The sequence below is a fragment of the Elaeis guineensis genome, chromosome 1, assembly GCF_000442705.2.
Source record: "Elaeis guineensis isolate ETL-2024a chromosome 1, EG11, whole genome shotgun sequence".
NCBI classification, from domain to species: Eukaryota; Viridiplantae; Streptophyta; class Magnoliopsida; order Arecales; family Arecaceae; genus Elaeis; species Elaeis guineensis.
Window position 1 is genome coordinate 9,009,112 of NC_025993.2, and position 24,850 is coordinate 9,033,961.

The 24,850-nt window shown below is 36.7% G+C and overlaps 1 protein-coding gene across 3 annotated transcripts; it reads left to right on the top strand.

Moving 5' to 3' along the window:
* Window positions 1-607: 607 nt before the first annotated feature.
* On the top strand, window positions 608-22,590 carry LOC105036756 (increased DNA methylation 1). Of its 3 annotated transcripts, XR_003799738.2 has the most exons (9): window positions 616-3,846; window positions 6,514-6,637; window positions 7,294-7,379; window positions 10,593-10,825; window positions 17,356-17,442; window positions 19,504-19,603; window positions 20,319-20,514; window positions 20,664-20,968; window positions 21,075-22,590. XR_003799738.2 is itself a non-coding variant. In XM_029262464.2 (8 exons), exons 1-8 carry the CDS (start codon window positions 1,510-1,512, stop codon window positions 20,804-20,806), a joined length of 3,306 nt encoding a protein of 1,101 aa, XP_029118297.2. In that variant the 5' UTR covers window positions 616-1,509; the 3' UTR covers window positions 20,807-22,590. The 3 variants fall into 3 exon arrangements, 2 of the variants coding, with proteins under 2 accessions (XP_073104830.1, XP_029118297.2); XM_029262464.2 differs by having other exon boundaries at window positions 20,664-22,590; XM_073248729.1 differs by lacking the exons at window positions 17,356-17,442; window positions 19,504-19,603; window positions 20,319-20,514; window positions 20,664-20,968; window positions 21,075-22,590 and adding an exon at window positions 15,317-15,461 and having other exon boundaries at window positions 608-3,846.
* Window positions 22,591-24,850: the final 2,260 nt, after the last annotated feature.

The following is a 24,850-nucleotide window of genomic DNA, read 5'->3' on the forward strand; positions in this document are numbered from 1 at the left end:
CCAGAAATGGGAAGAACATATATGGCAAATAACCAGAACAAAAATTATCCATAAAACTTCTAATTTGTAAAATGGTCAAACATCGCCATGAATTCGTTACTGAAATCTAACAATTCAAATAGCAAGTACAAGATTATCTTAGATGGGTTGAAGGCAGATAAATCATCATCAACTTTTTCTTAACTAATTAGTAGGATATACTAAACAATGTCCAGAATTATGCACCAAGGAGCTCTAACTTCAAGCTTTGTTGATCATGGAGGCAAAGGATAAATTGCAAGTAGGGTAAGCCCTATGATATCATGTTTTAGATCTGACTTGCTAGTATCTTCCATACAGACAAGTAACTTGGTTGAACCAAGCTTTAAGCTAATACAAAACCCAACTATTCTGAGTACATACTTTCCCACCACCTTTCCATAATTCTTGTCTCAGTACTAGTTATGTTTCTCACCTAGAGGTTCCAGGTGGGCCTTCAAACTCTCATGGTCTCGTGCCTTTGTTTTTCTTACAAGCATTTGTTGGTGCGGGGAGAGGTTAAAAAAACCTTTTTTTTTCCCTCTCTCGCCCGGTGTCCAAAGCCGAAAACCGACAAAAGCCCAAAACTGAAAGCCATCTCACTACATAAAGGCAGCTGGGGGGAGGCCGTGGAGGTCATCCTGAGGGCGACGAGACCGAAGGAGGCGAGAGGCTGCGGCGGAAGTAAGGGAAGCCCGGATCTCTAACCCTATTCATCTCAAAAGATGAGTTCTCTGGGCTCCTTTCTTCCGTTTCTTGTGCATTTGCTTTGATTTCTGGGTTTTTGATGGTTTTTTTCGGCATAAAGTTTGATTTTTATTTTTGATCTCTGGGAAGGATTTGGTACTTGGGAGGATTTTTTGGGTTCATAGGAGGAGAAGATTGGGGTGGGAAACATCAAAGGTGGGAGCTTGGGCGTCAATGTGATTGTTGGGGTGATAGTTTGATCCCTCTTCTACGTGGGCTTTTGATGGTGGTTTTGTTGATCTTGCAAGGAGGCTGTTTTCGGTTTTAAGTTTCTTTTTTTTCTTTCTGTTTTTTTTGGGATCTAGAGTTCTATTTTTAAGGTTGTTTTATGCTCCGTGGAGATGGATGCGTAAGGATTTAAGGCTTTTGAGATCGGGGTCTTCCCTACCGAGCAAAGGTGGGGTGAAGGGCAGAAGTTTTTGGATTCCTTTCGCCGTTTGTCGTGTCTTTTTTGAAAATTTTGGATTGCTTTGGTGAAATTGGGTTTGGATTGGTTGTTTATAGGCGTTTTTCGGCCGTAAGTTTTTATTTTTATTTTTATTTTTCGGTTCTGGTGATTTTCGAGTAGAAGGTTGCCGCTGAATCGTCAAATTGGAAATTTCGGGTTCCTGGTCGGGCCTCCGTTTAGGTTTTAGAGTGATTTGTGGATATATTGGAGGATCCCAACCAGAGATTTCTGGGTCTATTTAACAACATCCGCAGCCTATCAAAGTGTGAAGAGATTTAGTCAGCACAAGTGGGAAAATGGCGGAACAAAACTTGAAGGAAGAAGAAGGATATAAGGAGAAGGTCACAGTGAGAACGTTATTTGGAGAAGAAATTGAGGGTTTTGGCGAGGATGGGTTTGAAGGCTCGAAGGAAGAGCATCAGATATTTATGGGGGTTTTCTATGGAAGCAGTGCCGATGATGCAAGTAATAATAATAATAATGTATCAAGGAGGACAAATTTCCAATTGCATGAGTGCAACCAATCAAAACCACTGCCCAGTTTGAGTTGTAATAGCTCAGCTGTGACTAGCTACTTCTCCCTGAAAGGTTCTTCAAGTGAACAGTTTGAGCATGCAAAGATGAATCCTGGAGAATTAAGTGGACCTGAATGCTTTCCTGAAAGCTCCTCTTCCTGGGCTGGAGCAGATGCTCACAATCCAAATGTGATGAGGATGGGACTATCATCTGTTGAGCTATCAAATAATGTGAATATGGAACTTAACAGTAATTTAGCTGATGCTGAATTTAGCTTGGTTGACTTGGACCCATCAAAAGTTGCTTTGAGTTTGTCCATTCAAGATCCTCTCCATGTTCGTCAACAAGCACCATGCCGCATAGTTGAAACATGTGGTCGGGGCATCTTATCTAGTTACTATCTTTTTAGTGGACAGGAAGAAATGGATGTAACTGGTGATATCGATGATGCTGTTACCTTTAATGGCAAATGCAGAAGCCAAGACAATAGAGATCGCAAGACAGTTATTAAAGCTAAATCTGTTACCTCTCCTGTTTCTCAAGAGAGTTTTGCTCCTGGGCTTTTGGTAGCTAGTGCACCTGCAGCTTCTGTGGAGATGCCTGGATCACTAATACACATGAACCATGGTGCCCAAGAATCTAGTTTTCTGAACTCAGACAGAATTGATGCTGCATCAAAGAGGACTTCTATTAGGGATCTTCCTGATCGCCTTCGTGCACATGCAAATCACATGCTTCTAGATGCAGGATGGGGGATTGAGCCTCGCAAAAGGAGTGATAGGACCAAAATGGCTTCCTATTTCATATCACCTGAAGGGAGAAGTTCTGTTACTTCACTGTCTCAAGCTTGGAAGACATGTGGGAAGATATTATCTGCTGCTGCACCAGACTCAGAACAAGATGACTATGGAAGGGAATGGGACAATGTTGATAGGTTTTGGGGTGATTTGACAGATGTATTGATGTTCATAGAAAAGAGGACTCAGCCTTCAGATGACTCTCTACCACTTCTTCAGAGGTGGCAGCTTCTTGATCCTTTCATCGCTGTGGTTTGTATTAACAAAAAAATTGGTGTTCTAAGAGAGGGACGGGCACTGAGAGCTGTCAATAGTGCTACATTTGTTCTGAGTGAAAGAAAGAATTCCGCCTTGGTGGATAATATTGTGGAAAAAGAACTGGAGCAGGCTTATGCAGCGAAGCCAACAAATGGTTCGGCTAAGAAGGTGTATAAGAGATCCAAGAGAATATCAGAAATTGAAGCTACTGAAATAGGTGGCCAGGAAGAATCCAGAGTACTTGAAAAGCTCTCATCTGAAGCACCAGAAATTCTTTTGACAAAAAAGGCACAAAAGAAGCATGTCAAACGAGAAACTGAAGTAGCAAGGCAGTGTGGCAAGGACAAGAAGGGCAATATAACTATGCTAAAAGTATCCACGCCGAAGAAACCTAAAGGTTGTAAGAAAAGTGGACAAAAGCGGCCACGTGGATTTTTTATTAATGATGATGATCTGTTAGTTACCGGGTTTGTCAAAAACAAAGATTTCAGCTCCCGTGATAAAAAAATTGCTTCAAAAGTAGGGGCTTCTAAGTCAAATGCTCTAAGAAAGCTTAAAAGTCAAAAGCGAGGCTGTAGGTTGCTCCTGCGAACTCCTGGAAAAGGTGGAAAGCACTCCATGGATGGGAGGCGGTTAGTCCTCGGAGCAAGAACAGTGCTATGCTGGTTGATTGAGATGGGTATTGTATCATTGAAAGATGTTCTGCAGTACAGGGACCTAAAGAACAAAGATGTGGTAAAGGATGGGTGGGTCACTAGGGAAGGAGTTCTTTGTAGATGCTGCTCCAAGATCCTCTCAGTGACCGACTTTAAGGTTCATGCTGGTTCCAAGCTGCGAAAACCATCTTCAAATCTTTTTCTAGAATCTGGTAAATCATATACACTCTGTCTGCTTGAGGCATGGACTGCTGAATGCAAGGTGAGGAAAAATCATATGCAAGTCATGGAAGTTGAGGAGGTGGATGCAAATGACGATACCTGTGGGTTTTGTGGTGATGGTGGTGACTTAGTGTGCTGTGATAACTGTCCATCTACCTATCATCCTGAATGCTTGCCGCCACAGGTATTTCCCTTGCTTATTTCCAGTATCTTATTCAGTTGATTATGAAGTATGGTTATTGTCCACTCTTTGACTTGCAATTTTATTTTATGATATTTTTCCAGCATCCATTGTTTATATGTCTCAACAATAACATCATGCTATTGCTGGTGGAAAATTCGGAAGTTGGAACTAGTAATAGCTTATAGATGTGGCAGATAAACTTAATATATGGATTATCATGCTTGTTGTATTTTTCTAAATATAGTGATTCTTCTTCCTAATAAAGAAAGGCATTTACTTTATTTATTTATTTTCTAAATAACCTCCTCCCCCTGCTAATACCAGTAGATCTGGTGTGTGTAATATCTTTTAACCATCAAGTTTGACTTTGGTCTTATTTTCATTTTGTTTTTGACTGAATTTGAGTACTTGAAATCTTTTCTGCTAATGTTAAACCTCTATTCTTCTTGGCTTCTCTGCATGTTCTAGCCCCCAATTATATTCTCATTTATTTAGCTAATACGATGTTTGCAAATAACATATGCTACCACTGTCCTCCTCACTTTAAACATTCATATACAGCAAATATGAAGAGGCATAGGCTTCGTGTTGACCCTTAGCTTGGGCCCATTTGACCAGAAATTATTATCTTGTATGATGTTTATAACTTCACTATCATACATGTCTTTGACAACTTGAATATGATTTTCGTGTATACCCTTTCTTATTGCTCGACAGGTATTTTATTTGTCATTCTGTCATATGCTTTCCCTAAGATGATAAAGTCCATGCATTTTCATGATCATTTCTGCCACTTCTCCCATCATGTCATAATGTTGCCTATAAGCTTGATTGGCAAGAACTGATGCCATTTGTTAAATGAATTTCATGCTTACAAATGAGTTCTGGTACAATATGATACTTACCTAATCAGTCTAATGTTCTTAACTATTAAGATCACATGGGCCCTTTTGCAAAGCACATTCTACATTGAGTTACGCTATCTAGCTGATCTCATTTTGATGAGAAAAGATATGATGATGATGATCAGAATTACATATAAGCGATTTCACAATTTGACACTGTTCCTCAAATGACTTGTAATGTACTAATTAAAATTTCCATCTGGCCTCAATTCCTGTCCCTCCATATTCTTTGTAAGGACATCACAGCTCTAGATTTTTAAATTGACCAATATTATCCCAGCAACACCCAAGAATTTTTTTTTTCTAAATTAGTTTGAGAACTAGAGTTCGCATTCAACACTTTTGGGAACCAACTTTGTCTCTCTTTCTATGATTTCCTTTAACCTGCTTTTATTGCATGTTACTATATATATATCACTTATTTTCCTTTCCCTTATCCTGGCAAATATGTTGGTTTATTTAATTCCTTCTTCCAAGTCCTACCTATTATGTGGATATTTGTGAGTTGCATATGTAGTTCTGCTAGCTCTTTGTAATAGTCGTCAACTTTGAATACTTTTGTAGTTTTTTATATTATTTGTCCTTGCAAATTCATGAAAGCATGAATTCCTCTTCTTAGTTATCTTCTCACTTCATCATTCTGGCATCAAGTTTTATTACATGTGTGCTGTTTACATTGAAATTATCCAAGAACTATCCTAGCAATCCTCCAAAAACAATGTGCCACTTGAACATACATCCTACTGGGTTGACTCTAAATGGAATTGCTTCCTAACAGTATTTTATTTACAGATGAAGTTGCATTTTGGTTTTAAATCACCCCAACTTATTCTTGAGAATTTCAGTTCAAAATTCTTTTTTTCCTTTCCCCAAATGTATATTATCTAGTTGTAATTGATAGTCTATGCTCTTTAGGGAGGCCTTGTGAAGGTATCATCTCTAACATTAACATGTTGATGTCTCTTTTCTTTTTAAATAGTTTCTAACAGCATGTTGATTCCACTTTTAACAGCAACTAAATGCTTGTCTGTTTTCTTTCCATATTATGTATTTGCTAATGCGCTATCATAGGCCATGACAAACTGAAGTATTTATTTATTTATTTTTTTGTGGTTTTGTATCTTGAAATCCATATTTGCCAAGTACCCTCTCAGATTCTTTACTACTTATCCCTAGATGATGATGTATCTTACCACAACAATATCATCTAACCTTCGATTCACCTTGCACTGATTCATTAGAATCCTCTAGAATTCTTCTATAATTCCAATTATACTTGAGGTGCATAAGCATGAATTTCTTCTTTATTTCCTCAACATAGCTACAAGCTTGTAGCTATCATCAATTTCATTTCATTTTTTTCCTTTCCATTGAATCTATTTGATATCTTGTAAGCAAGCAATTTTGAATCTCTTCATTATTGTACCCATCAATGTGAATGTTTTGATCCTAAATTAGGAATGTGCAACAAAAGGTTGTTAAGCAACCCAGGTTCTTGTTGATATTAGGATTGAGATGTAAAACATGTAATAAGATCCTTGAAGGTCTCTATGCTCCAAGAAAAAACTAGCTAACCTTAGGGAGTTATTTGGGTATTGTATTGGGTATCGTATTGGGTCTTATTATTGTGAAAAAGTACTGGGTTTGAGGATGTTCGGATATTTTATTATGTTCAGATATCCATTCTGCTATTTAAGGTTTTTTGAAAAAATAATGTACATGGTAATTTTCAATTCTGATGCTTATTTCTATTTGCATGCAGGAGATTCCAGAAGACAGTTGGTATTGCCATAATTGCCTCTGTAAGACCTGTGGGGATGTGGTTAAGGGAAAAGAAGCTTCAGGTTCCATTGCTGTGTTAGAATGTTTACAATGTGAGAATAAATGTAAGCTGTTCAAACTTTTCTCGTAGCACAAACACACGCCTTTTGGTTTCTAGACAACATAGACATTGTAGGTCCCAACCAATACTCTGGCTTTTCATTTTAAAAGGGTATTTTTATTTTCTCTGAAGCTTTTGGCCAAATCCTTTTAAATGACCTTTGGTTTTACTCCCTTGTTTCTATGCATGGATGCATACTTGTATGACTTGCCTGATGATTTGTTTTCTTTTGAGTATCTGGGTTCATATATATATATATATATATATATTGTGGAAATTGCATGGAGCCTTTTTAGCCTAGTGGTGATATTAGAGTACAATTTTTTTTTTAAGGAAAGAGCATGGTAAGTTATTATCTCTTATGGCTGACTCCCTCTAGGAGCATTCTGCAATCTGCACTGGGTTTAGTACATTGCTTGTTTTAGGGATATTAATGCATATTCTGCTGCATTGCCTATTTAAATAAATAAAATTTTCACTAATACAATCATGTGTTACATGAAAGAGCCACGGACTATTTTGATATTATATGTTAGGCTATTGTCCCATGGCATCTTTTGCAGCCTAAATACTTGCTCCTCATGTTTCATGGGTATCTTATAATTTTGAACCTTAAGTTTCATTTCTTGCACATTGATATACTTGTATTGTTATCACCAGATCATGATTGTTGCTTGAAGGAAAAAACTGCATGCGATGGTGAAATTGTATTGAGTAAATGGTTTTGTGGGAGAAATTGTCAAGAGGTATGCGTATGTTTTATTTTTCTATAAAGAGATGCTTAATCTATCAGTGTTTTATTATTGATAAAACATCTGGATTTATAGGGAAAAACTGGTTTTTTCTTCTTTTATACAATTCATTTTGAAAAATGAACCAAATGCTCAACATATGGAGATGCTCATTTAACTTCTGGCTGATCTTAATTTTTTTTAAATTCACTTGCATCGTGAAGGAATCTAGAAGAAAAGGTTAGTTCTCATTATCGGAAATACTTAATTCTTCAATATATAATTTACATTGTTTGCTTTTTCTTCATCCGTTACTACCGGTATATTTGCATTATTTATTTTTTCATTTTTATGTTTTGCAAGTGATATCATATATATATATATAGAAAATAATACTCTATAGAGGAGTATTGTAGTGTTGCCAACTTAGCCTCTCAAATAAGTTTTGTTGTACCACGTGTAAAATCATTTGGGTGGCTCTCGCTTCCGTTGCTTCGGTTCGCTAACGCATGTGAGTGAGAGGAAAAGAAGGGAAAGGGCTTTTCGTTTTTGACCTATTCACCCTGTAGATGCCCTCCGAACTGTCGGAACATTCTTAGAGCCCCGTTGGTGGGAGTCGTTGCCGCCGTCCGTCGCCTGGAAGCCATGTTAGGTAGTCACGGAGTCGAATCCCCACTGGGATCGATCATTGCCTTCTGAATCCGGGGCTTTCGATCGGGATTTCATCTCCGGATTCGAAGATTTCGAGCTCGAGAGCCTCATATCGGTGTCACCGGACGATTTCTTGGGTTTGCAAAGGGTGCATCCAAGGCCGCCATGCCCCCTGAGAATTCTAGCGATGGCCTGCCCGACGAAGCTAGCTCGCGAATGCCATCTTGCATCACCAGCGTCATCGGATCCTCCAACGTAAATCTTCTCTTGAGGATTTATCCCTGTCCGAAATTTCTCCTTCAACACCCAGTATCCCCCACCCTTCTCCACCCTCCCCTCCAGCTTCTCCGCTTCCACCCCCCACTCTCGCCGTCTCTGTTGTCACCGTTAAAAGAATTAATCGCTGGCTCATAAATAGTTGAAGCGTGTAGCAATTTGTGATAGGGGGCTTTTCCACCGAACTTCGAGATAAAGGAGCAGTAAACAATTACTTAATCCTCTCGGCAAATGAACAAGTTAACTAAACCATGGTGGTGGTCATACATTTCTAGGCTAATGGATCACGAGAGCCTCAATCGTATAATTCCTGTCTTTCTTTTATTCTTATCGATCGATGTTTGGAACATAGATTAGATGCTGGCATTTTGACAAATATTTTATATGCATGACTGTTGGCTTTTGAGGTTTCTCTAGGAGCAAATGGAGAAAGCTGATGTTGGCATTTTGACAAATATTTTATATATAAAGTGTGGGGTATTTACCTTTCTTCCCTTTCTTTATCCTCCCCTTTTTCCTTCATTGCCAATTTATTGAATTTTCTCATTCTATTGATAATTTTGACAAAAACAATTTTCAACATTTTATGAAGTGGTTTGGCCATCATGGGTTGCAGGGTGGTAGAATATGTGCTTCAACTATAGTGGATGAAGGCTATCTAATTCATGTTTATCTAAGAATAAGAGTTGATGTTGGATTGTGGTTGAAACAATGATCTTAGTATTGCAAACTTCTAGTTTTCATGTACTGAAGATGCAATGATGGATCTGACATTGTTCTACCATGGATGACATGTAGTTATCGTTGTTTTTATTTGAGCTTCTAATCAAGTTGAACTATAAAGCTTATCAATATTTAGAGTAGAGAAATGTTGGCATAGAAGGCAATTTTTTTTAATTGAAGTCTAAGATACAGTCTATTAAAAGAGAAAAAGTCTTCCCGTTATTTCTTGAGAATATTCCAAGTTAGGATTCAGGGTGATTATTATGAGGAAGAGTAGGTTTGGATGAATAAGAGTTGTAATGGACGACGGCTTATAATGAAAAGGGAGAAAAGAGTGCGAGCTCCATAGACGAAGAGCAAAATAGAAAATAACAAATGTTAATACAAAAAGAGGATAAGGATTTTAGGAGGAGTTAGACAGTAAAAGAAGACTCTAAATTTTTTAAAAAATAAAATAGCTTATAAATAGCTCATAATCTATATACTATGAACAAAATATATTTTTTTATTATTTTAATGATTTTTGAAATATATATAGAATGTATATTAATAAATCAATAAAATAAAATATATTTTTAAGAAAAAATTGTATCTCGTGCATAGCACGGGAATAACATAATTTAATGTGAAGAGGTGTTCTTTACAGGTGGCACAACAAAACTCATTTGAGAAGCTGAGTTGGCAACACTCCAATACTCCTTCATAGAGTATTATTATATATATAGATATATATGTATATATGTATGTATGTATGTATGTATATATGATGTATGGTATTATTATATTCTTACAATTAAAGCCTATTTGTATAGGTAGTTGAGAATATGAAATGACCCTAAGAATTTGAATGAATATTATTTTATTATTTATATATAAATTTTTTTTCAATCTGATCAGATCTAGAAGAAAAATTATTTTTGTACATCCGGTCCCGCGCAACGCGCGGGTCTTCAACTAGTTTCTAATATAAAATAGAATATTTTGCAAACCAGTATCTGGTCTGTCGGTGTCTGCAAAGAGATCGTAATCAGTCATGACTCTTTCATACGCTTTTAGTGATTAAATCTTCAACAGGATATAAAAAAATTACTGTTTTATTTTTTATATCTGCTCAGTAATTAGTATACTTTGGTTGACATAAAATATCAAGATGGACTATTTCTTCAGAATATTCATCTTGATATCATACTTATTGCAAATTCACTCTTTTTTTTTGTTAATTACTATTTATATATGTTTATACTTTCCAAGATGAAGCTAATATATCATGTGCAAGTGTCAGACTTGATTCTAAGATAGTGCCTTGTGATTATGGTTACACTTTTTGTAAGAGTTGAGCTTGAAGAAACAAACATCTGAAATCTCTAGAATCTCCTTATTGGATAGATCTTCACTTTGAAAGGATAATGCCTATTATTTCTGTCGATTAGTTTTTATTTGTATGATAATTTGACAAAAGTTTGCTTAAGATACTGCTGCTATGTATGTTCCTTCATTTAACATCATTGCTACTTGCTATTCTTAAAAAAAAGGGTTCTCTTTTCCCTTAAAAAACATTTCTTTGGTTGGTTCTACCAGGTTTACTCGGGTCTTCGCTCTCGGGTTGGAGTCCTGAATTGTCTTGGTGATGGGTTCTCATGGACCATCCTTAGATGTAATCATGAAATTAAATCCATACAGAAAATACCACTAATGGCTGAATGCAACACGAAGCTAGCCATTGCCCTGGGTATCATGGAGGAGTGCTTTCTCCCAATGGTGGATCCACGAACAGGGATAGACATGATACCACATGTCTTGTACAATAGGGGGTAAAGTTTCCAGTCTTAAGGCTTGATTTTCTTTTACATCTTATAGCCTGTCATCTTTTTATATTATTTATCATAGTTATTGGACCTTCTTGTAGCCAAAATTGCATGCTCAACATTTCCAGATCTTGACACATGCAACAGTTCTCTTAAAATACATTTCCAAATCTTTTATGCTACATTAGATTTGCTGGAATTGATCAAACGTGCTAGCTTTGACCTCATTTTTAATGCTTGGTTGTGCAACAAATAATTGAATGATCTTTCCTTCGGAAACAACATTCTGTTGAACAAGGGATTGTGATTCCACTCTGAAATGGAACAATAGTTACTCCAATTCCAATGGAAAGGACTGACATCTTTGGGATAAATTATTTTAGAAGCATTTGTGGACAAAATGGGAATGTATGATAGTTTTTGGAATATATTGATTAGTGGCATCTGTGGTATTAATTGAAAATGAATGATTTCATCAAAATTTGAATTTAAAGAAACATTATCAAGCTTTGGCTTTTTTTCATATTCAAGGATATATTCAACAAGTTTTAATTCAGTTATGGAATAAAACTAGCTGAATCAAACACTAACATATGGAATAATCCATTCCTTTCTCTGTGTTTCTTCATTTCATGCCCTAACCATGGAACAGAAATGCTGATTCTGCTTCCTTATTTTTCTGTCTCTACTTGATTCTGATTCTTATTCCAGTTATTTTTTGTTCCTTCAAACCAAACACGGGATAATTGTTCTATAATTTGATCCTTTCCTTTCTCCTATTACATGTTTGGAAATTTTGCATGTAATGTGCAATAATTAAATTGGCAACCTCCGTATAGCATAGCCACAGCCAGTCATATTTTAGCAGATACAATTCTTTGTTATTTACTAGCTTAGTGACTCTGCTTCTGAATATCAGTTGAAGCTATTCCTATTGTTATGGTTGCTGTTAGATTATGGCATGCAAAAATCTAGTGCACTGGCTGTTTTGTGTCTTGCAGTGTGGATTATCAACTCAGTTAACATATATTATGTTTGGAACATAGTGGAGAGCAAATCAATCAGTGGTATGAAGATGTTTTTTTTTTTGTTTTAATTGTCACATTCAAGTGATGCCTCATTGATGCATCAGTTTTGAATATGACCTATGGCGATTATCTTTTAGTTAGCCGATTATGGTTGCATCCTCTCATGCAGTTGGTCAAGCTTTTCAGTTTCAATAGCAGCTGGTGGTAAAAAAAACAACTCCTCTTTGCAGCCTTTCTTTATGGCTTTACTAGATCTGGTTGTTATGGTAGTTCTTTGTCAATGACAAGATGATAAAGTGTATCTTGGAGAATCTCAACATGCCTATAAAGCATATCATTTCAATCATATTCACGCTATGCAAAGTGTTCATATTTCTCAATCTTGAAGAAAATTCATAATTTAAGGACAATCTTGCCACTTTTGATCAACTTTCAGTTTGTCATTTCTTGAACACATATCTATCTTGACCTTACCACCAATTATCAATATAGACATCCAACAATATAACTCAAGTATGGATAGTACGAATTCTGCAACATGTACAAGCATCATTTGATCATTTGATTTTTCTGATTTCCCCACTCTAAACTAATCTAATATTTCATCTAACATTTCATGTTGTCGAACCAATTGTTGTCAAACCAATTTTTGCTGCTAGTCCGTAAAGCAAGATATGCCATACCATACTGAATCGAGTGGTATGGGGTGTACCTTAGCATACTGGTACACGGTATGTGGCATATCAACACTTGATACGCTGAATTGGGCCCCGTTCTGGGCATACCAACACAATAATTGGGGGGCGTCAGTACAAGGCCCAATATTGAGATGGAGTATCTTGCTGCGAAGCCCACTATGGAAATTCCCGCTGCATTATGATCATGGCAAGTCAAATCTAGTACCGCTAAGTCTGAACCATGACATGCAAGACATAACCTAGCCCAAGTCAATCCATTTGGCTTATCTAGTTGGCACAATTAGAAATTTTTTGAGACTGAGCCTTGGTGCAACAATATGGTTGCTCCACTGTAATCTGGTGGAGGTCATGGCTGACGGGTTCAAAACAGAAACAACCTGTCCACAAGCAGGGGTAATGCAGCATACATCTGGCCCTTCTCAGACCCTACAATGGCGGGAGCCTGGCTGTCCCTTTTATTAGAAATTTACGCCAAATTTTGTTTGTAGTTGAGTCTAAATCATGGACTATATGGCACATGCTTCCCCAAAACATCCCTGCTTATTAAATGAACCTAGATATGTTAATATCAGATCCAGCTGATAAGACTTGACTTAATCCTGCCTGGCGTATGCATGGTGTGCGCGGTAGCCAAGTATGAAATTCTGCAACACATGCAAGCATCATTTGATTGACAGATTTTCTGATTTCTCCCCTCTAAACTAATAGAATTTTTCATCTAATGATTCATGTTGTCAAACCAATTATTGTCAAACTCATTTTTTTGCTGCCAGTCTGCAAGCTTACTATGGAAGTTCCTGCTGCATTATGGTCATGGGGACAAGTTCTAAACCATGACCTACAAGACCGAACATAGCCTAGGTCAATCCACCATGACCTATAGCCCAAGTCGATCCATTTGACTTATTGACTTGGTACTATTAGAAATTTAGACCAAATGTTTGTTTGCAGTTGAGTCTAAATCATGCACTATATTGCACATGCTGACCCAAATCATCCCTGCATATTAAATAAACCTAGACATGTTAATATCAGATCAGATGATAAGACTTGGTTTAATCCAGCCTAGTGTATTTATAAGGTGTGCTTTACCCAAGTATGAAATTCTGGGACACATACAACCATCATTTGATTGACAGAATTTTCTGATTCCCCCTGCCAAACTTCTAGAATATTTCATCTAATGGTTCGTATTATCGAACCAGTTGTTGTTGAACCAACTTTTGCTGCATCTGAAAGCCTGCTATGGAAGTTCCTGGTGCATTATGGTCAGATGACAAGTTAAATCCAGTATCAGTTCTGAACCATGAATGACCTCCAAGACCAAACCTACCTCAAGTCAATCCGTTTTACTTTTTTATTTGGTACTTTAGAAACTTAAACCAATATTTTGTTTGTAGCTGAGTCTAAATCCTGCACTGTATATCAGATCCAGCTGATAAGATGACTTAATCCAGCTTAGTATATGCATGAAGTGCACCAATACCCAATTTTGGGATATTTGCGATTTAGTTTTGAGCTTTGCCTTCACAATACATGATGATCTTCCTGAAATTTAGGATTGGTTCATATCTTTTTAAAATATAACTACAATGCATAAAAACACCCCCTTATATGAATCTGTTATTAACATGATTTTGGAGGTGATGGTTTCTAGAATCATGTTAGCTAATACAATGCAGAGTGTGATGGTTTCTGGGATCATGTTAGCCTCATAGTAGGTATTGAGTTGTAAGTTCCATGACCATAACCATAACAAAAAATGATTATATGGTAGAATTGTCCCTGTCTCCTGGAACCTTGTATGCTACACATCTCCTGCTTGAAAAGTCAAAGGCAGTTGTTATGTTGTGTAGTGGAAATCATGGGCCGCTATGCACTCCATTTGAGTTCCATTTGCCCCTCTCCTTAGAGTATGCTACCCTTAAAGAACTATTTTCCTGTGCACCAACCATGAGGGAGAAAGGAGGAAAAGAGTTGGATAACATACAATGTCTTACCTTATATGGACCTTCCTTGACTGCTAAAGACATTCCTTGACTGCTAAATCTATCTAAATTTAGGCATTTGACTTAAGCTTAGTCAGACCATACCGCAGTAAGTCATTGTGTTAGCTAGAACATAGGCAACTATGACAAGTTTATTTTGAAGATCCTAAGATCACTGTGAAAGTTCTGTTAGCTCGTACAAGGGATGGTTGCTCACATCTAGAATGGCTAAAAATAATAAGTTCTGAAACTAGAACGGCTTCTTGGATCAAAGGGAGCATCATGTTATTATGTATCAGTTTTTGACAATCCTACAGCGGTTAAGAATATCTTAAGATTTTTTAAATGTTACTTTCATGTTCTCATCTAGCTATGGATGTTTTGGGCTCCTAGAAGAGGTCAGAAGTTGCAAGTATAGTTTTTTGTTAAATGTTTATCAATTTTTATATGTTTCCTATTGAAGGATTATTTAAAAAAAAAATTAAAATTAAGGTTTAGTTATGATAGGAGTCCTTTAGGTTGGTGAGCTATTTGTGTTAAGAGTCAATAGTGTGTAATTTTATATAGAATGTGTAAATCAGTAAATGCATATTTTACTCATTAAGGGCAATGCAATCATTGTGGTTTCTTGTTATATTTTGGACCAATGTTGGTCATTGGACTATGTTTAATTTGTGGCTCAAGTCATAAAAGTCCACAAGGCATATTTTTAATAGCCTTAAAAGGCACATATTGGGGCATTATGGACATCAATCATATCATTGGACTATGTTTAATATGTAGGTCAACTCAAAAACCCACAGGCGCATTCTATATACACCTAAGGGGGACTTATCATGGCATTATGGACATCAATCATATACAGTGCCTGCTTTAGCTATTAAATAGAGGAGGAGGTTCCCAATATCCGACAGATCAACCAAAATCATGAAACATTTCAATTCCACTATTTTGTTTGGTTGTTATCTCCTCTCATATATTCTCTTTCTTTATTTTATCCTTCTGTCATATTTTGTTGAAAGGTTGGTGTTTCTCTGATTGTTTGATGACTAGTCATAGAAAAGCTATCATCTGAAATATTCTTCAATGCTAGGGTCATAACAAATTTATTGAGCTCTGTATAAACTATAAACTATTACAAGAAGAACAGTCGACGGTCTTCTGAAAATGTTATGCAATAAAATGCGCTCCCAGTGGATTCCACAATTATTTTTTCTTCTTGAGTATTCTCTTGTTCTCCATTCAACGAATATGTTATCCATTCTTTAATCTTTTGCTCTTCATGTGTTCTTTACATTTACAATTGGCTTAATTTAGACTTATTAGTGCTAAATAGACTTGGATGTTATTTGAGTTAAATCTACAGCTTGTCACATGGTTGTCATGGTGGTATATTGTAACTGTACAAGCACATGCAATACATTGTGAAAGGAGGATGATAGAATATAAAGACTAGTAAAAAGTAGGGGACACTCATCATGTATGTTCCTGCTTGTATCCATGCATAAATACTGCATGACACTTCATAACAACGTTTGGACTTGCAAAGTGATTGGTTTTCGCTGTAGGGTTAAACTAACAGATATAAATGCTCAGATTTCTCCAAAAGATGATATAGAACATGGGCTGTTGTGCAGCCCTGAACCACCTGGTTTAGGGTGTATTTTACCGTTCCCAGTTAGAACTGGTGCAAGCATAGTATTTGGGTCGGTAGATGCCCCATACTAGTTCATACTGATGTATATTGAGGTGTATCGAGGCATACAAAGGTGCATACTGACCCGTACTGCTTGGTTTCAAGTGGTACGATGATAAAACATGAGAAACTGGCTTGGGAGCTATCTTGATATAGGGTGCATGCAGTAACATACCAACCCATGCCGTAGTGAACGAGCTAATGTACCAATACCAAGTTTGTTGGCCTTGGTGTAGATTTAGTTGCTTTTAATGTGCATGAGTAACAATTGCTTGCTTATGTTTTCTCTGCTGCTGAATAAATGATTAAATATATCACCATCAGATGCATATTGACTGCACCCCTGAAACTCCCCTGCCAAAAAAATAGACTTATAATAACTATTAAACTATACGTGTATGATGCTAATAATTATCATGTTTTCCTTGGATTATAGACAGTGTTGCATGGACATGGACATGAGAATTGGATACGGACACATTTCACAAATGTTTGAATTGTCAAGAGGGGAGAAAAGGAGATATGGGGGCACATAGCAACATAATTTTAATTAATATATACATCTATGTTTCATAAAAGAAAACAATAAAACATTAAAATACATATATATTTGCATAAAATATATTGGAAAACGTTAAAAGTTCTCCAATGTGCATATCTTTCATTCTAACCGCGCAATTAGCTTAAGGATTTTAGACAAATGAAATTTTGCAAAGATGTTTTAATATGTGCATTCTTGATAAATTTTAAGAGAAACAAAAACTCACTTCAACATTATTATAGTGGGCTGAACTCATCTTTGGAGTCTAGCTCTACCAATTTTAAGAAGCTGCGATAATTCCTTAGGTATCCAACTGCCTGATACATATCCAATTTGGATATAAATGCAACACAGATTCCAGGAGTTTGATTAGTCCACAGGTAACACAAATTATATAATACAGGCTTTCTTGAACTTTAGAAATTTGTCTGTGTTTCTTTCTTTGCTTTTCTTTCACGTGTCTTCTACCTTTCTTTCAACACACTTTAACATATTGTTTGTCCTTGAATTTTTTTAATTATCTTTGCCTTCTAGCCATTTATCTACCAATGCAGTGCTTTATGTGGCTTCTAAAATTTGCTTCAGGTCCAGCTTCGCTCGCTTAAATTATCAAGGATTTTACACTATAGTCTTGGAGAAGGGTGATAAAATCATATCTGTGGCATCCATCAGGTAAAGACTTAAAAGATGGACTGAGATCTCCACAAAGGACATTTTTATAAATAGCTCATGAATTTTAGCGCTGCAACTAGTTTGACATGTATAGCTTCATTTTCAGCTTCATGAATCTGTAAGTCTTATATTGCATTTTTAGGTCATGTACACTTACATAGCAATTTGGTTTCACTTGTTTATTAGTCAGAGATTTGGGGGTGAAAGTAGTCAACTTTCAAAGAGGGTGCATGCTGTTCAGTATGTGGAAACATTTTCTATTGCAATGTGGCGGAGGTAATCTTCTCTCTATTATGTGGAGAGAACCATGAATCAAAATGGTGGATTGAGAGGATAATACATTCTTTACTATAAAAGGGGTACAAATGATGAGAGGTTAAGATCTCAGAGGCTCATTTACTTAATTTCTTGCCTTGAAGTGTGGAATTTGTGTAGTGCATCAATGAATGAGGTTTTGACGAAGAGTATTATGAGAATTTATAATTTCAAAAGCATTCAGTAGTTGAAGAAAATGAGTGCATAGGTCTCTAAGGTGTTAAAGTTCTTGGAGATAAGAAGGATAAAGTGTTTTGGACTTTTGAACCCTTGATCTTTCTGTGTACATGTCGAGCTTCATATCCATCTTCATGTATCTAAAGTCTGACTGCTTTATTAGGTCCAGAACTTCAAGTGATAACAAGAGCAAAGCTTCATTTTGACATAAATGTCTAAAGTTGGTTCTAGAACCAATTACTGGTTGCCTACCCCTAGTAACAGGAACCTTCTACCCAGGATGCTACATGTGTTTCAGAATCTTTCAGAAAACTTTTACTTCTGAAGTTCTTCTTCTAAATTATTTGTGATCACTTTCTTGACTTGTAAATGTATCTGCTTTTGCACCAACTCTTACTTTAGGTAACTAAGCTCAACCAATTTATGAATCCCTTAAGGTGCGGCTCAATGATTTGATCAATACCAGAAAATAATTTATTAATTAACCTTGAATAAAATTCTTTTAATTTTGGTTAAGATCAGGCTATAGAAAGTGTTACGGGATGTGAGCTGAGTGTGGAGAAAGGGAGGATTAGTTTGGACATTTTAGCTCTGCCTGAAGGAAAATGAGAGGGCCAGGTCCAACCTGATCTGACATGGAGCATTAATGATGGGGAAGAGATGGAGGGAGAAAGGGTTAGAGAGGGCATCCCCATTCAGGTTGGTGGCCGTTGCTTGTCAAGGAGGATAGGGAATGAGAGAGTGAGGGTAGGAGGGCTTTTTTTTTTTTTTTTTTTTTTTGTTGGGGGTGGGGGGGGGGGGGGGGGGGGTGGGGGTGGCGGTGGGTGTAGAGGGGTGTTGTGGGGCTTCGACTGAGAGGGAGGAAAGACTTCTGGCTGGAGATAGGCAGAGAAGGGTGGGGTGGGGGTGGCTTCGCCTGGTAGAGAAGATGGAAATGAGAGACACATGCCTCAGGAGCCTGGGAGGCTTGCTGCTGGTGAATGGAGGGTGAGCATCAAGTAGAGAAGGGAAAGAATGATTACCCTCTTAATATTAGTTTCCCTTCTAATTTTAAAAAACATAATTAGTGCTTTAAATGTATCATATTTTACTATATCTTTTATGGGGCCCACTCAAAATCTGGTTGGGCAGGCCTGGCTAATTTTGCACAGGTTTGTTGCCACTTTGATATGGTATTCATGTGATTCCTGATTCCTCTTTTGGTGCTTACAATTTTGTTCTGTTGTCTTTTTAGCTTGCCTTAGAAGATATCCTTCTTCCTCCGTTTATAGGTTTCTAAGCGGAAATGCACATTACCGTCATGTCGGATGGATGAAAATATCTTGAAACTCAAGCATGGTTGTGTACTATTCTTGTACCATGCTTATCACAAAATGAACAAATAATCTTTCTTTGCCCAGACTACATTCATCCCCATTTGTTTTCTTGCAAGTTGCAGGACCATTTCCTTCCAAAATAATTGTGTTTAAAACCACATGCAATTACATCATTTATTAGCAGAATGACATTTTCACCATAACTATAGCTGCTTGTCCTGAATATGGCATGCTGACCTTTATTTCTCTGCAGGGTGCATGGAGTCACAGTGGCAGAGATGCCTCTGATTGCAACTTGCAGTGAGCATCGTCGCCAAGGAATGTGTAGAAGGCTGATGGATGCTGTAGAAAAGGTACTTTAACTTTTGCAACAGTTGTCATTGGCTAAAATAACCAAAGAGAACATGATTCTTGCATGTCCTTCCGTTGTGTATCTGCGGGTTGGCCCACAAGCTGCACATAGATTAAGCTTGGTCACCAATGCAGAGTTGGGCATTGGACTTCCTCCTTTGCTATTCAGAGCCTGTAAAAAATGCATTTGGGAACTATTTAATAACCTTTCTCTGTAGCTGCATCTTAGTGTATCAGTTGCCCCAGTGGTTATTCAGAACTTCATGCTGTAGTTCTGATTCATGATTCTTGAATGCTACTGGACCAGTACTAGGAAGAAGCATTTTTTCTTCTTTTTTTAGAAGAATATCTTTGAATAACTTATATGCTGTGGCTTGGTTCATGTACAAAGTTCTATGGAAAATCTCTGATTTGCTAATGTTAGCACAAACTTAAGTGGTAGTTGTTGACAAAGTGGACCTGTTTTCAGTGGGAAGTGGCTGATATGGTTGAAAGCAACCAAGTATGAGGAGTTTTCTCAATGTTATACACATTATCTTTTCCCTTTTTGTTATAGCTCTACTCAAACTCTGTAGAAGTATGTGGTGCTTTTAGCTATGCTGCCTGTCTCCTTAGTGAAAGCTACTATTATAAATTGTCTTTGTTAGACTATAAGTGATTCCTTTTCCTGTTCTTTCAAATATAGACTTACCTATTTGTTTGACCTTTTGGGAGTAGATGCTGAAATCTTTCAGAGTGAAGGCACTTGTATTATCAGCAATTCCAGAACTGGTCAACACATGGGTGTCGGGTTTTGGATTCAAACCTATCGATGATTATGAGAAAAAATGGCTCGATCGTATCAATTTAATGCTGCTTCCTACAACATCATTATTGATAAAGAGCTTGGATGGAGCTCCAGCTGAAGCATCAGGTATTGATCTCTGTCCGCATAGCACTTTATGATTCTGCTGTGATGTTTTTTATCTTCTTACATTTGATTTGTATTTAACTCGCATGGAGTTATCTACATGATAACTATTTCATAAAGTGTGCTTGATCTAACTTATAAAATCTTTTCAGAAAATGCTGGAGGGGAAAGTGATTTGTATCATGGTAATCTAGGGGATTCCAATGAGATGAATGATAGTGAGGCTGGAGAACAGGATGCTGAAAATGCTATAGTTGAACCAGATGCAGTATCTGTACTCACAAAAAGCATATGATGCAGTGAGCAGAACATCCTGTGAACCCTATTTTTGCTGCTAGACCTTGTGAATGTGCAGTCTTCACAACATTGAATCATTCAGCTCAGGGATCTGAAATCACTAACATGTATGAGATGGATCAGTACCATTCAACAGAACATGCTGTCATTTTCACCAGATGTAAGTTGCCCCTGTACCTACTGCTTAAGATTCTTGTTCTGGCTCTTTTTCTTCTCCAGTTTCAGTTTATGAAATTCCTCCTAACTCTTGCTCCGGGGAACTGAAGGCATCATCAAGGATGCAGAACAGAACACTGATTATCCATGTATATTTTGAGGTTGGCGAAATGCTGTGAAGAGTTAGCAGACGGGCTTCTGGAAGTGATGAAATTCAACAGAAATGCTTCATTGATGTTTTGAGTTTCTTAACTGGACAAGCGGCAGAGAAACATATTTTGGTACTTCAGTGACTCAAGAACCTGCAGCAATTGATTAATTCAGGTTGAGATTAGTCCAATGTTAGGAACATGCACTTAGGAAAAAGCTAAGGAAGCCAATATGACTTACTGGCAAACAAGTTTTGCTTGAAAGGATGACTGCATATGACTGATTTGACTCTACTGAAATGGTAAACCTTCAGAGAAACTGTCTGTAAATATGTTTTTTTGAACTTTGAAAATGGAAAAATGAGTAGTCCTCTATTTGTTCTCTTGAGGAGTGCAGTGAACATTGTGCTTTAACCAATTGGCAAAAAAAGTTTCATCTGCAGAGGCACCAGGAGACTGTAGTTGATTTTGTTTGCCATACTGATACTGAAGGTCCAACTGTTTCAACTGGCTCCAGTCAGTGGCTGTTCAACTTTATCACCAGCCAGAAGTTCTGCAATCACAGTCATATAAAAATGGAAGAAAATAATGATTGTTAAAGGAGCCGCTTCAAAATGATTTTTTTTTTTGATGAATTATTTAGAGAGACCTATTCCGAGGCAATTGATTGAGTTGTCCTTCAGGTGTATGTCAACTGGATAGGCTAACTAATTTGTCTTCTGTGATTGGACTCAGCAAAAACAGCAAAAATCAATCCAAATTCAATTCTTGCTTTTTATTGTTCACATCTGCTTATTTTTCTGTTAGATGGTTTGGAGTAATTTCATTCTTAATTCTGCATAGGGACTGCAGTAGTTCTGTGTGTGTTGTAAGTCTAAATTTTCAAATTGTGCTTATGATTTCTAGTGCAGTGGAGATGGTGAATATCAGTTTGAGAATGGGGCTTTACAACTGAAGAAAAATAATATTTGTTTTTCATCTTAAGACAATCAGATGCAGTGCTGATTGTCATTTAGGATTTAATCAGGTTAAGAAGCAACGTTGACAAAAGGACTTAGAAATTCAAGAAACTTTGTAACTTCAGCATTGGAAGTAGTCTGGGCTGGCTGGGAGTCTTCAAAGTTGGGGGAGACAAATTGTTATTATCTTCTCGTATGTTTGGTAATATCATGACAGGAATTTGCTTTTGCTTATTTGGTTATGATAAGGAACTTTGTTCTTCGATTGTCGAGGGCTCATTCTACTTCAATTAGTTGCTGTCAAAGATTCCTTGCCTTCATCAACCATTTTCTCTTTAAGTAGTTTTATTGATTTTGTTGGAATGGAGCAGAATTTAAACTCTAAAGAGCATGCCTATTTTCTGAAATAGCAGGTGACCTTGATGCAATGAGCACAATCAGATAAATTGGTTCCAAAAAGTGCTGTAGCTATGGCTCTTAGCGGGATTCTTTTTTTTTTTTTTTTTTTTTTCATTTTTTTCTCTCCAACTCCTTTCACCTTTGCAAGGAATAAGGCCCTGTGGATGATTCTTTTGGTCAGGGAGGTGATCTGTTTAAGCTTTACAAATATGAATCTTGGATGAAACCTATTGTTATTATTAATATTATTTAGTGGCACTCTGTGGTCTATTTGCTTTCTGTCAATGTGTATATGCAGCTATAATATTGCATAATATACTAGTTCAGTTGTCTGGATAGAAAAAATTTCCTGATTTGTCTCTATTGCATGCATGCATTTGCTGCATTCAGAAAAGATAATGTTCCCAGTGTACAATTCAAGGCCCGGTATCTTACATCAGCATCTATAAGATTGGCTTAAATTGTAATATGATCACCTAGGTTTGGTAAATTAGCATGTGTGATGGAATGTAATTGTTGAGGATGATTGTTGAGTGCTGAAAAATAACATATATCTATGAATTATTTAAAATTTTTATTATTTCAAGTTTTCCCCTTTCATTGCCAACAATGGTTTTGATGTTTGTATGACAACCTGATGTAAGTACTAAGTAGGTTGTGGGCGTGGGTCCTTAAGGGGGCCGGGTGCCTATTTCTTTTTTCTCAATATTTTGCTAGTATCAGGTGACTTGTTTCATCAGTTAAGAGTCAATAATTTGCCATAAAATTTATTAGTGCGATTTTACCATCCACATGAGATAAGAGATCTCTAACCATTTGTTCTTATTATTGCTTAGTACTCGACCATTGGACTTGTGTTTGCATTTTAGACTTGTGTTTGCATTTAATGCCGATCTCATGATAATGAAATATGTGTGTTTTTTGCATTGTTTTGAACCTGATTGTTTGTTTGCACTCAGCTACTCCTGTGAAGTAACCTCTTGCTGTTTGTTTCCATATCTTTGCACTTTGGCTTCAGTAGTATGTGCCTTTTAGTTAAAAGCTTTTATTGAAGTAAATTACTAGAGAGTAGAGACAAAAGGTCAGTCCTAATTTTTGGGAACTTAACGTAGTATCTTGAGTATGTTTATTTACGTAGTAATGTTGCTTTTGAGCTTACTAAAGTGATGACATGAGAAAATCCTTGACATGCAGCTTGATGATTATAATAGAGAATGTCATAAGCTAGGTCCCATGTAGATAACCTGCCAGGTCCTTGCGCACAGGACAACATCCTATATTGTACTCATCCCAATATTAGAGGCTTGATGTGGCCCACTTGTAACTTAATTGTTAAAGATAATTTAAGATAATTAAGATGATAATGATAAAGATAGACTTTAAAATAAGAACTCCACTACTATTATGATTCTGTGATGGAAGTTGTGTTAATCTAAAAGAGTTTCTGATCTAGCCTATAAATATAATCTGTGACTCTCTATCTGGAATAGATATCGAGTTCCTCTAGCATAGACGAGAAGAATTTTTTTGCAGCATTTTTTTGCAGGGTAGAAGCAAGGCAAATCCGTCTGATGGATTCATCTTCTGATATTCCTATAATGTTCTTGATATTTGATTCATTTGGACTTGAACAACAATGGCTGAAGGTATGATTTTTCCGCATTCAAGATCAAATTTCCTGCATCCCATCATCTTGCTTTTAGTCCTCTATGCTTAATCCTTTATGCTATGACAGAGAGCTCAAGGAATGCAGGGGTGGAAGTGAAAAATTATTCACTTGGATATATCCTCTCTTTGTTGGAAAAGAGAGGATATATACTATCACAGACATGAGCAGAAAATCTGGTGTCTTTTGGGGCCTTTGATATTCCTACAAATATCCGTAATGTGCAAGAGCAGCAAGACAAGCCTTTGACCTCTGTTTGCTTTCACCAGCCTTACCATGTTGATTCATGCCATGACTCTCAGACTATTTATAATTTGTAACAAGAAGTTATTATACAGTGGGAGTGGAGAATATACAAAGTGAATTTTCTGCTTGCAAACATGACATTTTGGATTAAAGTCTGCAAGGATAATTTTGGCTTTATTAAGGCTATTACAAAGTTCATAAATTAGCTGAGTTGGAAGATAACCAATATATGTATAAAATGTCTATTATGTTACATTATGTATTGTAAAAGATTGTAAACAACTTGTGACTGATACTAGTTACAATTGGAAGATGACCGTACAAGAGAGAATCTATCAATCCTAGTCAAAATGAGTGAAAAATTCCTTATCTCAATTTTTCTTCTGGATAAAAAGTTTCCTAGTTTTATGCTAATAATACGCTTACATAGAATGCTTGTTTCATGTTTCCTACACTTGTTGGAGAGA

Coding starts and splice junctions, on each gene's coding strand:
- LOC105036756 (XM_029262464.2), top strand. CDS start 1,510: ATGGCGGAACAAAACTTGAAGGAAGAAGAAGGATATAAGGAGAAGGTC. Junction 6,638..7,293: donor TTTACAATGTGAGAATAAAT/GTAAGCTGTTCA, acceptor TGTTATCACCAG/ATCATGATTGTTGCTTGAAG. Junction 10,826..17,355: donor CATGTCTTGTACAATAGGGG/GTAAAGTTTCCA, acceptor AATTTGCTTCAG/GTCCAGCTTCGCTCGCTTAA.